At 36.9% G+C, this 12,756-nt stretch overlaps 1 protein-coding gene across 2 annotated transcripts in view; it reads left to right on the forward strand.

Moving 5' to 3' along the window:
• The window catches only part of ITGA1 (integrin subunit alpha 1), a 175,616-nt gene that overhangs the window by 76,165 nt on the left and 86,695 nt on the right, over nt 1-12,756 (forward strand). For both annotated transcript variants that reach the window (XM_004737905.3, XM_013051321.2), the window contains exons 3-6: nt 4,308-4,420; nt 7,257-7,345; nt 7,453-7,564; nt 8,393-8,520. In XM_004737905.3, the coding sequence (XP_004737962.1) occupies nt 4,308-4,420; nt 7,257-7,345; nt 7,453-7,564; nt 8,393-8,520 (442 nt within the window). The remainder of the gene's footprint in view (nt 1-4,307; nt 4,421-7,256; nt 7,346-7,452; nt 7,565-8,392; nt 8,521-12,756) is intronic.

Below are 12,756 nucleotides of genomic sequence, written 5' to 3' on the forward strand. Positions count from 1 at the left end.
CCTCAACCATGCTCAGATATGTTCCACGTGCTTTCTGAGATGGCCACCAGCAAGACTGAGCCCAGAGGCCGGTAGAAATAGCATATTATCTGGCTAAAATTAGCAAGTCAGGAAATGACAGATGCTGGCGAGGATGTGGAGAAAGGGGGACCCTCATACACTGTTGGTGGGAATGCAAGCTGGTGCAGCCACTCTGGAAAACAGCATGGAGGTTCCTCAAAAAGTTGAAAATAGAGCTACCCTATGATCCAGCAATTGCACTACTGGGTATTTACCCTACAGATACAAATGGAGTGATCCAAAGGGGCATGTGCACCCGAATGTTTATAGCAGCAATGTCCACAATAGCCAAACTATGGGTAGAACCTAGATGTCCATCAACAGATGAATGGATAAAGAAGAGGTGGTATATATATACAATGGAATACTATGCAGCCATCAAAAGAAATGAAATCTTGCCATTTGCGATGACATGGATGGAACTAGAGGATATTATGCTTAGGGAAATAAGTCAATCAGAGAAAGACAACTATCATATGATCTCCCTGATATGAGGAAGTGGAGATGCAACGTGGGGGGTTTGGGGGGATAGGAAAAGAATAAATGAAACAAAATGGGATTGGGAAGGAGACGAACCATAAAAGACTCTTAATCTCACAAAACAAACTGAGGGTTGCTGGGGGAGGGGGATCGGAAGAGGGTGGTGAGGTTATGGACATTGGGGAAGGTATGTGCTATGGTGAATGTTGTGAAGTGTGTAAACCTGGCCTTTCACAGACCTGTACGCCTGGAGCTAATAATACATTATATGTTTATAAAAAAAATAAAAATAAATTTTAAAAATAAAAAAATAAAGACTAGGTATAGTAAAAAAGAAGGAAAGAAAGAAAGAAAGAAAGAAAGAAAGAAAGAAAGAAAGAACCTATTATCAATGCACTCTACTGGCTTCTCTTCTCTCTACCTTTTTCCCCACCCTCACCTTTGTGTGGGCTTAGAATTGCCTCCCCAAAATCTACCTACACTGAAGTCTTTGCTTTTGAGAGTACTCAAAGTAAGACAGCTTATATTCTACTTATAGAATTGGTTCTCCCTTCTTCTCCACTTCCTAAATTCAGGTCCTGTTTTCTTGTCTAGATCTAGAAACTCTCACCTTCACGCTCTGAGTCTAGTTTGCCCCTTTCCCTGTTGATTCATAGCACTGCAAGCTGATAAACTCCACACAGCTTTTGATCATTAAAAGCATGCATGATTCCCAACTCTCCCCTCCATGTGATAAACCCAAAGTTCTCAAACCAGACTCTAGGAATGTTCATGATCTGGACACTGTTTGGCTTGACAGGCTCTACTTCTACTCCAGCTATGCTGAGCTACTTGAACTCACCAAAGGAGCTGTTTCTTCCTGCTCCTAAGATCTTGCAGATGTTGCACCAAGTTTTTACCTATCCAGTATTGTAATAGTCCATTTATAGTTCTGCTTCCCCCCTAGGTTTTAAGCAACCTAGGAAAATTCTATTAATTCGTATCCCTAGGACCTAGTGTACATGCTGGGCCTGCAAAATGTTCTTAATAAACATTTTTCAATCTGACTAGCCTCAACTTAAATATTTTTCATAATAGTGGGCTCACTACTTTTCTCTAAACTCTCTTAACTATTAATTTAATTTAATCAATCACATTATAAAAAGCTTTGAAAATATTGGGGAAAGAACACTAACCATAATTTCCTTAATATAATTTTTTTATGAACTCCCTCTTAATCTATGTTTTACATAGATATAGTAGTTCCATCTTACAGATGAAGAAACTAAGGCACAGAGGGTAAGTGACTTGTCCTAAATCATATAGCTGAGTAAGTGACAAAGCCATGATTTGAATGCATGAAGTCTGGCACCAAAGGTCATGCTGTGTTTAATGGAGAGGATTAAATTACTTATATGGAAAGCACTTATACAGTATATGGGAGAAGGTATAGATTTAATTAAGTGCTAGCTGTTGTTGTCATTGCTATTGTGAGGAGTACATTCAATGTAATTTGGTATCATTCTCTTCGAATTGTCACAGGTTTTCACTAAATGAGGCAGACTTTTACTTTGAATTAGATCATAAATGATTTTAATATCACCACACAATCTCATTAACTATTATTTTTAATGATTGCAGTACTCTATAGAATAGCCCTGTGATACTTAGTTCTTGCTGTTGATTATATATTTTTTATTTTTTATATTATATATAACACTATGAGCATTATTTTTATACATTAAGCTTTTTCTCTTAATTTAGGCCACTTTTTTAGGATAGATTTCCAGAAGTAAGAATTATGCATTAAAAGATTTAAGCATTTTTATGGTTATTTATGATATCAAAATGGCTTTACAAAAGCATTATATCATAGCTATATTTTAAGGATCCTGTTCAACAATTCAATATTTGCATGTTATAAAACATTTTCATTACTACTTCCTTTACCCAAAGAATTTGCACCAAAAAATCCCATTTCTTTTCATCATAAGAGACTTTCAAATATTTAGGTTTCTTTTTTTTTTTTTTTAAAGATTTTATTCATTTATTTGACAGAGAGAGAGATCACAAGTAGGCAAAGAGGCAGGCAGAGAGAGAGGGGAAGCAGGCTCCCTGCTGAGCAGAGAGTCCTATGCAGGCCTCCATCCCAGGACCCTGAGATCATGACCTGAGCCAAAGGCAGAGACTTAACCCACTGAGCCACCCAGGTGCCCCTAGACTTCTTTTTAAATACATGCCTTCAACACCTACACTCCTGTGGAACCTCTCAACTTTCCTTCAGATTATATACATATATATTTATGCTAAGCATCCCCAACTTTCCCTCAAGTATCTCTGGTCTGACAAAATTACCAGACACTTAGCCATCTGAGTCATAACTTCTAAATACATCCCATTGTGCCTATATCCCCCTTAATTTGGAGATTACAGACATGGTCTGACAGTGCAAAGCATAGAGGGGTGATCACTTTCCTTGACCAGGGCATCTTATTTCCAGCAATGCAGTCTGAGGTCACATTAGCATTTTTGATACTAAAATACACTGTTGGCTCATGTTTACTTGTTATGGACAAGTCCCCCATGTCTTTTTTACATGAACTCCTATTAAATCAGGTTGCCCATATCCTGTATTCATGTAGATAATAGTACGCAGCTAAGTGAAGTTATTTACATAGTTTCATATTAAGTTTTAACTAGTTTATTAAGTTTCTTATTCCAGAATGTTGAGAAACTTCTGACTGCCCAAATAGATATATTGATTTACTTGATGCATAACCTTATGCCTTCCGTATCGTCACAAAAGTCATAAACAAAGATACAGGCTAAGACAATCTCAAGTACATTCTTATGGCACATAATTAAAGTCCTTTGGTTGATAGTAATCAGCATTTGTATATAGCTTCTGAGCCAGCAGTCAATCAGCAGCTGTGAATCGACCCTAGTGCCTTAACACTCAACCACATTCATCTACCCTATTCCTGAAGATATCACAGGAAACTTTGTTAAATCGCTTCCTTGTACTGAAATAAATCATGACTATATTTCTTCATTAATTATTATTAAAATGACTCTATAATTCTGTCCAAAAAGACAGTAAATGATTTTAACCTGGGCCCACAACTATCCTTATTTTCTAAGTGCTTACAAACTAGTATATACTGATATTAAATCTTATGGTAATCAAATGTTTATATTTGCTAATTTCTCTATGAATTATCAGTTCATAGGAAAAGTCATTTATACTTCCATGTATGTTTTCTAAACTAACACAGCAGCAGGCTTAAAAGTAATTACTATTTTAGCCCCCAATTAAAATATATAATAAAGTAATATATAATACAATAAATAAAACATACTGAAATCTCTCCTCTATATATCTTAAGGTTTTTTAAACATTTTTTTTAAAGATTTTATTTATTTGTTTGACAGACAGAGATCACAAGTAGGCAGAGAGGCAGGCAGAGAGAGAGGAGGAAGCAGGCTCCCTGCAAAGCAGAGAGCCCGATGTGGGGCTCGATCCCAGGACCCTGGGATCATGATCTGAGCCGAAGGCAGAGGCTTTAACCCACTGAGCCACCCAGGCACTCCTCTTAAGGTTTTTTAATACAAATCAACCTGCAATTTGAAGATACTCAGCTTATTTTTAATAACATTACATTAATAACAGAGGGTAAAAATCTGATTATGTCTATGAGAATTACTGTCATTGTCATAGAACTCATCATAAAATAAAATAAAATGTTTCCTTTTATTTGAAAATGTTAATTGAGTTATTTAACTTCCAGGGTGCTTATTGGTTCTCCTTTAGTTGGTCAACCCAAGAACAGAACTGGTGATGTCTACAAGTGTCCAGTTGGGAGAGGCAAACCCTTACCTTGCATAAAGTTGGATCTACCAGGTATGTAAAGTTAAAACGCTAAAGTCTGATCCTAAATTATACCCAGTATTCTCATTAAAAATAAAATTTAACTCAAGAAAAGATTGCAAGAATCTGTAAACATTCTTCATTTCTTATCTTTCAGATTCACATAAAATGACATTTTGATTCTGTCTGCCCTTCATTTGCTTTAGAATTCATGATAAAATATCCATAGATTTAGAAATAAGAGAACTTTCCAAATAACCCCACCCATTACATTGCCTCCAAAAAACTGAATTGCTTCTTTTTTTAAAGAAAATAGAACAGGAATTGTAATATATAAATTCTTTTAAAGAGAATAACACAAAGCAAATTTACATAGAAATAGATATATTGGATAGAAATATCACTATAATTAGAACATGACTAAAAAATTCCTTCTAGAACTATCCAAGAATTAGAATCCCATCAGTGTTCTATACAGTGTTAAAACCATTAAATTAATATATATTGTACAAGTTTAATTTCAAATATTGCATTTTTTGGTTTTCTTTTTTTCAATTTCCTATTTGTTTATTATGAATATTTTTCCTTTATATTCATGAACATAGTTATAATAACTGTTTTAATATCCTTGCCTGGTAATTATAACATTTGGAATGTCTCAATATCACTTTCCATTTTTTACCTTTCTCTTGAGGCTGAGTCATATTTTCCTGTTTTGTCTTGTGTTTAATAATTTTGAATTGTATCCTGGATTATACTTTTGAGTTAGAAGTGTGGAGATTTTAGATCTTTTAAGTGTCTTTGAATACTCTTAACTTTTTGGTTTAGCAGACAGTTTACTTGGCTGAACCCAATTTCCAAACTGTAGTGAGAAGCAGTCAAAATCTCTATTCAAGTCTTCTAACTGTAGCAGAGCTGTCTGAAGTTTACCCTGAACATGCACAGTTCAAGTCCTTCACATATTTGGACAGAACATACATGTATATGTTGGAGTTCTCTTTTTGTGGTTCTACTTTCCAACATAAATCCCCCTCACTTGGCAGTTGCTATCATTACTCTAATTTCTGTCCTCTGTTTCTTCAAAACATTAAGACATTGAATTTTATTTGTGGTTTAGCCACTGATGAGGGTCTTCTCTTCGGGGAAAACAAAAATATAAACAGGAAACTCACCCAGTGCTAATCTTTTCTTACAAGTACATACTTGCCTCCAGTTTCTGTCTGCTTTTGGTTGCTTTCCAATGCCTTCAGATGGTTTTACTTTTTTTCTCCTTTTCCTAGAGTTATAGTTGTTATTTGCAAAAGACTTGTTCTGATAGGAGCTACACTTTCATTACTGGAAACTGTAATAGAGTTTTAACATTAGCATGGAGATTTTAACTACACCAACAACAGTGGAGAAGTTCCTGCTATAGTCCCTATCGTCCCAAGAATCTTCATCCTGGGTCTACTCTAGTATAAAAAACTCTAATCCAGATTATTTAAGACCAGTGGAGACAATTGGCCAGTTCCAGGTGCTTTCAAGGCAAACCAGACTAAACTCTGGGACAAAGACCATTGTCAGAGTAGGAAGACAATGTGACCATTCGAGAATCTCTGCTTCCATTCCCCACTTGAAATTATATATAGTTTTAGGTAGGAAAGACTTCTCGGCATGACCAGTGAAATAAATCTTTCTTGAACCTGAGTTTTACCACTTTCAAATATTTCAACATTCTGCTAAGCAGGATTTAGAAGATTTTGATTTTCCTGTCCAAAGTTGTTGTTTTGTTTTGTTTTGTTTTGTTTTGTTTTGTCAGAGAGAGTGAGCACAGGCAGACAGAGTGGCAGGCAGAGGCAGAGGCAGAAGCAGGCTCTCTGCTGAGCAACCCGATGTGGGACTCTATCCCAGGACGCTGGGATCATGACCCGAGCCTAAGGCAGCCCTTTAACCAACTGAGCCACCCAGGTGTCCCGTCCAAAGTTTTTTTTTTTTTTTCTTTTTTCAATATGAATAACTGGAAATTCTTGCCAATTTTGCCAGGTTGGCATGCTTCTTTTTTTATTTTTAATTTTTTTAAAGGTTTTATTTATTAATTTGACAGAGAGAAATCACAAGGAGATGGAGAGGCAGGCAGAGAGAGAGAGATAGGGAAGCAGGCTCCCTGCTGAGCAGAGAGCCCGACGCAGGACTCGATCCCAGGACCCTGAGATCATGACCTGAGCCGAAGGCAGCGGCCTAACCCACTGAGACACCCAGGCGCCCCAGGTTGGCATGCTTCAAGATCCAGTGTTCTTATCTTGAATGTCAAATGGGGTCCCTTCATTGTCTTTCTTCTGTCCAGATGTCCTGACCACTGTCCATTCTTGCTCCAGTTTTCTTTGTTACCCTCATGATGTCTCTATGATGGTGAAATTAATGGTCATAAACTTATATTTGAAGGGTTTTTTCCTCCTCTACTACTCACTTTCCCTCGTCAGAAATCACGTTTTATCATTAGTTATTTATAAACATATAGACATAAGATGCAAGAGAGGTATGTAAGTTTACATTATACCTATAATATTATGAGATTAAGTATTTTATTTGTTTTAATTAGCAAAAATGTGTGAAAGGCTATCCCACATTCTCTCATTACCCCAATCGTTCTGCATTCTTTTCCAGTTCAACAAAACTATTTGAGACAGTTATCCAGACAAAGTTTCTGGGATATAAGCCAGGTTTTTAGCCTTAGCTTTTTCATTATATTCCTTAATAATACTTTGAAGACTATTTAGTTGAATCAGAACAAGAATGTGCTATGATATGAGCAAAACAAATAGGATGTCTTAATGAAAAGACACTTAATTATACTATTTTCCACCCTCATAAAATGTTATTCTATTTTTAGTTAATACATCAATTCCCAATGTCACGGAAGTCAAGGAGAACATGACATTTGGATCAACTTTAGTCACCAACCCAAACGGAGGGTTTCTGGTAAGAAAGCAAAGAGTTAGTTAATGAACCAGGAATGCTGTCATTGTTAAGTCTTTATAAAAACCTGTTATATAATTTTTAATCTTATGGTTTTTAATTTTTAAAAGGCATGTGGCCCTTTATATGCCTATAGATGTGGACATTTGCATTACACAACTGGAATCTGTTCCGACGTCAGCCCCACATTTCAAGTCATGAACTCCATTGCTCCCGTACGAGGTACGCATTTTATGCAATGTTCTTACATGTTTGAAAAGTCTAAGCAGTGAATGAGACATGTGTATACAGAGGAGCATACCAAACAGCCTGAAGTATTTTCTCAGCTACCAGCATTACCAATTTAGGTAAATGTTTTGCTTTGCCAATATATAACCAAACCCCACTGCTATTTTTGGAGCCGATTATTAGTGTAAATAACCTTTAACAGAGTCTTGTTTAAACATCATAGCTAAAGCTGTCACATTGTTTTTATTTAAAGAGTGAGTCTCTTTGAAGAAAGTAATCTCATTTGAAATACACTCAGAATGAGAGCAGTTATATAAAATTCATATTGAGAAAATTTCCAAAGATAACTTATACAGTGTTGATTAAAATTAAGTAGAGATGAGTTTTACTTGGTAGGAATCACAAACCAATTGCTATTGAGTGCAGTAGTATTTCCCAGCTTTATTTTCCTAAAACTAATTTTTCTGATTATAAAAGCAATGCGTCCACTATGTAGACTATCGGCTTGCTTTTTTTTAAAGATTTTATTTATTTATTTGATAGACAGAGATCACAAGTAGATGGAGAGGCAGGCAGAGAGAGAGAGAGAGAGATGGAAGCAGGCTCCCTGCTGAGCAGAGAGCCCGATGCAGGACTCGATCCCAGGACCCTGAGATCATGACCTGAGCCGAAGGCAGCGGCTTAACCCACTGAGTCACCCAGGCACCCTATCGGCTTATTTTTTTAAATGAGCTTATTTCAGCTGTGAAAACACTCCATACACCTTCATACTATCTAAAAAGACAAACTCCAAATTTACACAGTTGACTCCTTTTGTTACAGAATGCAGCACCCAACTAGACATAGTCATAGTCCTGGATGGCTCCAACAGTATTTACCCCTGGGAGAGTGTTACAGCTTTTTTAAATGACCTTCTTGAAAGAATGGATATTGGTCCTAAACAGACACAGGTATGTGACTATGCATTTTGACTTCTATTGTTCTAAAGATAAAAATGCACAGATTTTTAATAATACAAAATACTCTGAAAATAAATTAATCAATAAAGCTAATATTCAGGATGAATTTTATATTCTATATCTCTGAACTGGAAGACCCTGCTATTTTCTAAACAGAAAATATTATGAAAGCTGCTATTTTAATGCTCTTGGAAAATATTCCCTATAAATATCTGTAAAATCTTAATTATATAATGTAACCACCTTTGGTAGTATCACAAAAAGGTTTCAGAATATGTGGAAACTAATTTAACATCCCAATGAACACATTATATTACAATCTCCTTTTTCATATTATATAAGTAAGTTCATAAGTGACCACAAGATATCACTTAAGGTCCATTTTTTCTCATATTTAATAATGTCTTTTCTTAAGCAAAAAACACATGCTCCATGTTTTAGGCACAGTTCAGTTAAATAGTTGGTTTGCCTTTTTTTTCTCCTCATGAATATCTATTTCTAAACACATTCCTTTTATTGCCATTAAATGAAATGAAAGTTCTTGTGTGACTCTTCCACTTTAGACACTGAGTTTGGGTTTAACTAATCTAATGTTAATTAAACATTTATGGCCTGAAAATATGGAGATGACAGTGGATAACAGGCAAATTAAATGTCAGAGTGAAGTCAGTGCCTTGAGAGCAGAAATTAGCACAGGAGTCAGAGTCAAAATGGTTGTTGCATGGTTTGGAGACTGCAGGAGAGCACAGGACACTTTAGCACTGCACATGCAGACCAATGTCTTTCCTTTGGTCTCTTAGAGCTCTACTTTTGGAGAAATTCTGAGGCACTGAAAAAGTGGTCTGATTGCTTTAATGTTTGCCACATCCACACATAGTGCAGGACAGATACACAGATATGTGTGTATGTGTGTGTATATATATATGATATGCTTGTATATGTTTCTGTATATGTATACTTATAAATATAAATATATATATACACATATATATAAAATGAATTTTCCCAAAAGGAGGTAGTTGAAGATTGCAAATTTGATGCAGACCTCAAAGTGAAATTCAAGGCTGGTGAAGTAAGAGCTAGGTGAGGGGCAAGACTTTGTATAACCTACTACAATAAAGAACATCTTGAAATCAGTATAAAATTAATTTTTAAAAATGTACCTTTATGCATCACAAAATGTAATTTTCCTGGATGCAAGTTTCTCATTTACAATTAATCTTCCCAAGTGAATTACCAGAGGTTTGGAGAGGATATTGTATCTCCTCTTGCTTCAGGGCAAAAGGCAGCCCGTGTCCTTTAAAAGACCACTCCAGAATTGAGACTTGCTCCTCCATCTGGTCCATTCCCCGCCCCCCTTCTGAGGACCTCTCTCTCCCCTCTTTCTTCTCTTCCCTTATCCTTTCTATCCTTGGTCAATAAGATTTCATAGAGCCATAAAATTAAAGCATGGCAGAATTGTAGAGGTCATTTAGTCCCAAATCTCAATTTATGGAGGGGGCGGGAGAGGCTGAGTAACTTGTTTATGGTTTCCTGCTTATTGATGACAGATCAGAAACCATAGCTTCCCAACTGCAGTCAAGCTCTCTGTCCTCGCTGAGACCTCTGCTTCTGGAGAAGTTTCAGAGTTGTCCTAAATATTAGGTCTCTAGTTCTTTTCATTTCATCATGACTGTCCCTGTCCTTCCACAGCCAGCCCCATGGCACGGTCTTCCCTGGCAGGACACACCCGCCAGGAGGTGGCTGCACCACAGCTCTGTCCTCTCTCACTACCTTCCCCATGATGTACTTTCTTCCCTTCCACCTGTTTTGCCCACCCCATTTGCTTCCTTATCCAGTCCTTTCTTTCCAAATTGAAGAGTCGTCTTGGAATAGTTTTTAATTTCTAGTAAATTTTAGTCATCCGGAAATTTTATTTTCTTTTAAATCCATCTATCTCTTTCACCGTAAAAAATTATTTATCTGTAGCTATTTGTGGACATTAGTGCAGCAGTGACATGTTTGAAGTTGCTCCACAACTTCAAGAAGGAAATCTACAAGGCTCTCTTAGAAAAATAATCACTGCCTCAGTGGGTATCTGTGCCAATGACTCAGTTTTGTAAAGAAATAGGTAACAATCAATTGCTTACATGCCAAGCCATTCTGCTGCAATTTTGATGTTTCTGTTCCACTAAGACTGTAATTAATTTTATATTTCTATAGTGAAAGTCCTAATAGAGGAGCTGTTCTGCCAGCTACCAGTGGAATTCTAGCCTGCTGGTGTGGGCTTTATAGAGTCCTATGTCTTTGTAAGGCGGAACAATCACTCTATTCAGAGGCATAGGGGCCAGCCCTTAAGGGTTCAGATGCTACAGCGAATGGGAGGAAAATGAACGTACTCCAAGACAGAAGACTCTGGTCACATTTACTCAGTTCTGGGACCCCATTCCACAGAGGGGGTATTTCAGAATGCAATCCTGTACACTGAGTCATTTGTGATATCTGCCAATGTCACCAAGGAAACCTTCTTCCCAAGGCGAAAGGAGCTTCTTAAATGGCTGAATTTTTATGTCACATTTTGCTTATATAATTCATTGTGGAGTTTAGCCATACTCCTTCATTCATTTACTTGAATGTTTTTCCTGAGGATTTACAGTGTACCAGGCTCTGTACTAGAGCTTGGATAATCATGGAAAATAAGACAGACACCGCCACCGCCCTCATAGGGCTTCTGTACAATGTGGTGTTTCTCCAAAAGTGGCTTGTAGAATTTCTTTTTTCAAATCCTTGAGGTGCTTGGGCTATCCCCCACATTTTTAGAATCAGAGTCTCTCAGAGTGGGGCTATGGAGCCTGCGTTTTAAGTAAGCAAGCTACGTGATTCTTAAACATGGTAAAGTTTGAAAAATACAAGACGAATGCATTGTTACATATTGATGTGTATGTGCATCTGGTGCCTCTCTAGATACAGACTTTATATCATCTTTTAATCCTTTTTAGTGACCAGCCAGTGCTTTGCTGTGATATAGTGGGCCCTTAATGAGACTCTGTTGAATAAATGTATATATCATAATTAATGCTTTTAAAAATTTTTCTCTGATAGGTGGACATTTAATGAGACACTCTTTCTGTAACTGGCATTATAATATTATTTTAAGGATATTACTTTATACTTCAGGCTTTAATGTTTATACTTCAGTATTTTCTAATCTTTTTCTGTTTTGGCTTCAGTTGTATTTATGATTTGTAAGTAATTATCTAAATGAAACAGATTGAAAAGAATATATTTACTAAGCCATCGATTTGCTAATCTGTATTTAATAGGGTTTTAAGTATAACACATTTAAACTCCCTTTAAGGTTTGACCTTCCTTCAGAGGGAATGTTTCTTCTTCAGAGTAGAAACTTGTTTGTAGAAACAAGTTTTTCTACTTGTTTGTAGAAACAAGTTTTTCTACTTGTTTGTAGAAATTTTGGAAAAATACTTCCTTTTCAAAGAAACGTGTACTAAAAAGTGTGGATATCTTTCATGTAGTCTTATAGTAATTCTCTCCAAAAACATAATTTATTTTAAACAACCATTTTTTCCCCTGACTCATTATAACATAATTTAATTAAGTTTGGGTTGTTTTGTCTTTTGTTTTTGTTTTTGTTTCAATTAAAGAACCCAGTTCTGCTTTAAGATCAGCAGAATTTGCTTCTGGAATTTTTCCTCCCAAGTACACCACTGCAGGGCGTGATGGCGTGCACCTGTAGTCCCAGCTACTCGACGGGCTGAGGCAGGAGGATTGCTTGGGCCTAGGAGTTCTGGACTGTAGCGTGCTATGCCAGTCGGGTGTGCGCACTAAGTTCATCATCAATAAGGCGACCTCCCAGGAGCAGGGGGACCACCAGGTTGCCTAAGGAGGAATGAACCTGCCCAGGTTGGAAACGGCAGAGACCAATTACTTATCCTCCCTGCCTTCATTCCTGAAAGGGGAAGATATAAAAATAAATTGTGAGAGAGGCTACAGATAGATAGAAAGCTAAGAGCTGCATGGTGAATTCTTAGACTCCTCACCCACCTCAAGGGTATAAAGGAATTAAAAGAGAGTTGAGGGGATTTGTGAAGATTTCTCTCTAAAAAGAGCCTGGTGAGAAAGGCTTCAGTGGGATCAAGCAGTGAGCCCAATGTGTCCACTAAAGTTGGGACACACAGTTGACTAGTGCCTGATCCCTGCCTGAAATACCTAAGGGGTGAGACAGCAGCC

Source organism: Mustela putorius, unplaced genomic scaffold (genome assembly GCF_011764305.1).
Source record: "Mustela putorius furo isolate JIRA1106 unplaced genomic scaffold, ASM1176430v1.1 tig00000407_pilon_pilon_pilon, whole genome shotgun sequence".
Classification (NCBI taxonomy): domain Eukaryota; kingdom Metazoa; phylum Chordata; class Mammalia; order Carnivora; family Mustelidae; genus Mustela; species Mustela putorius.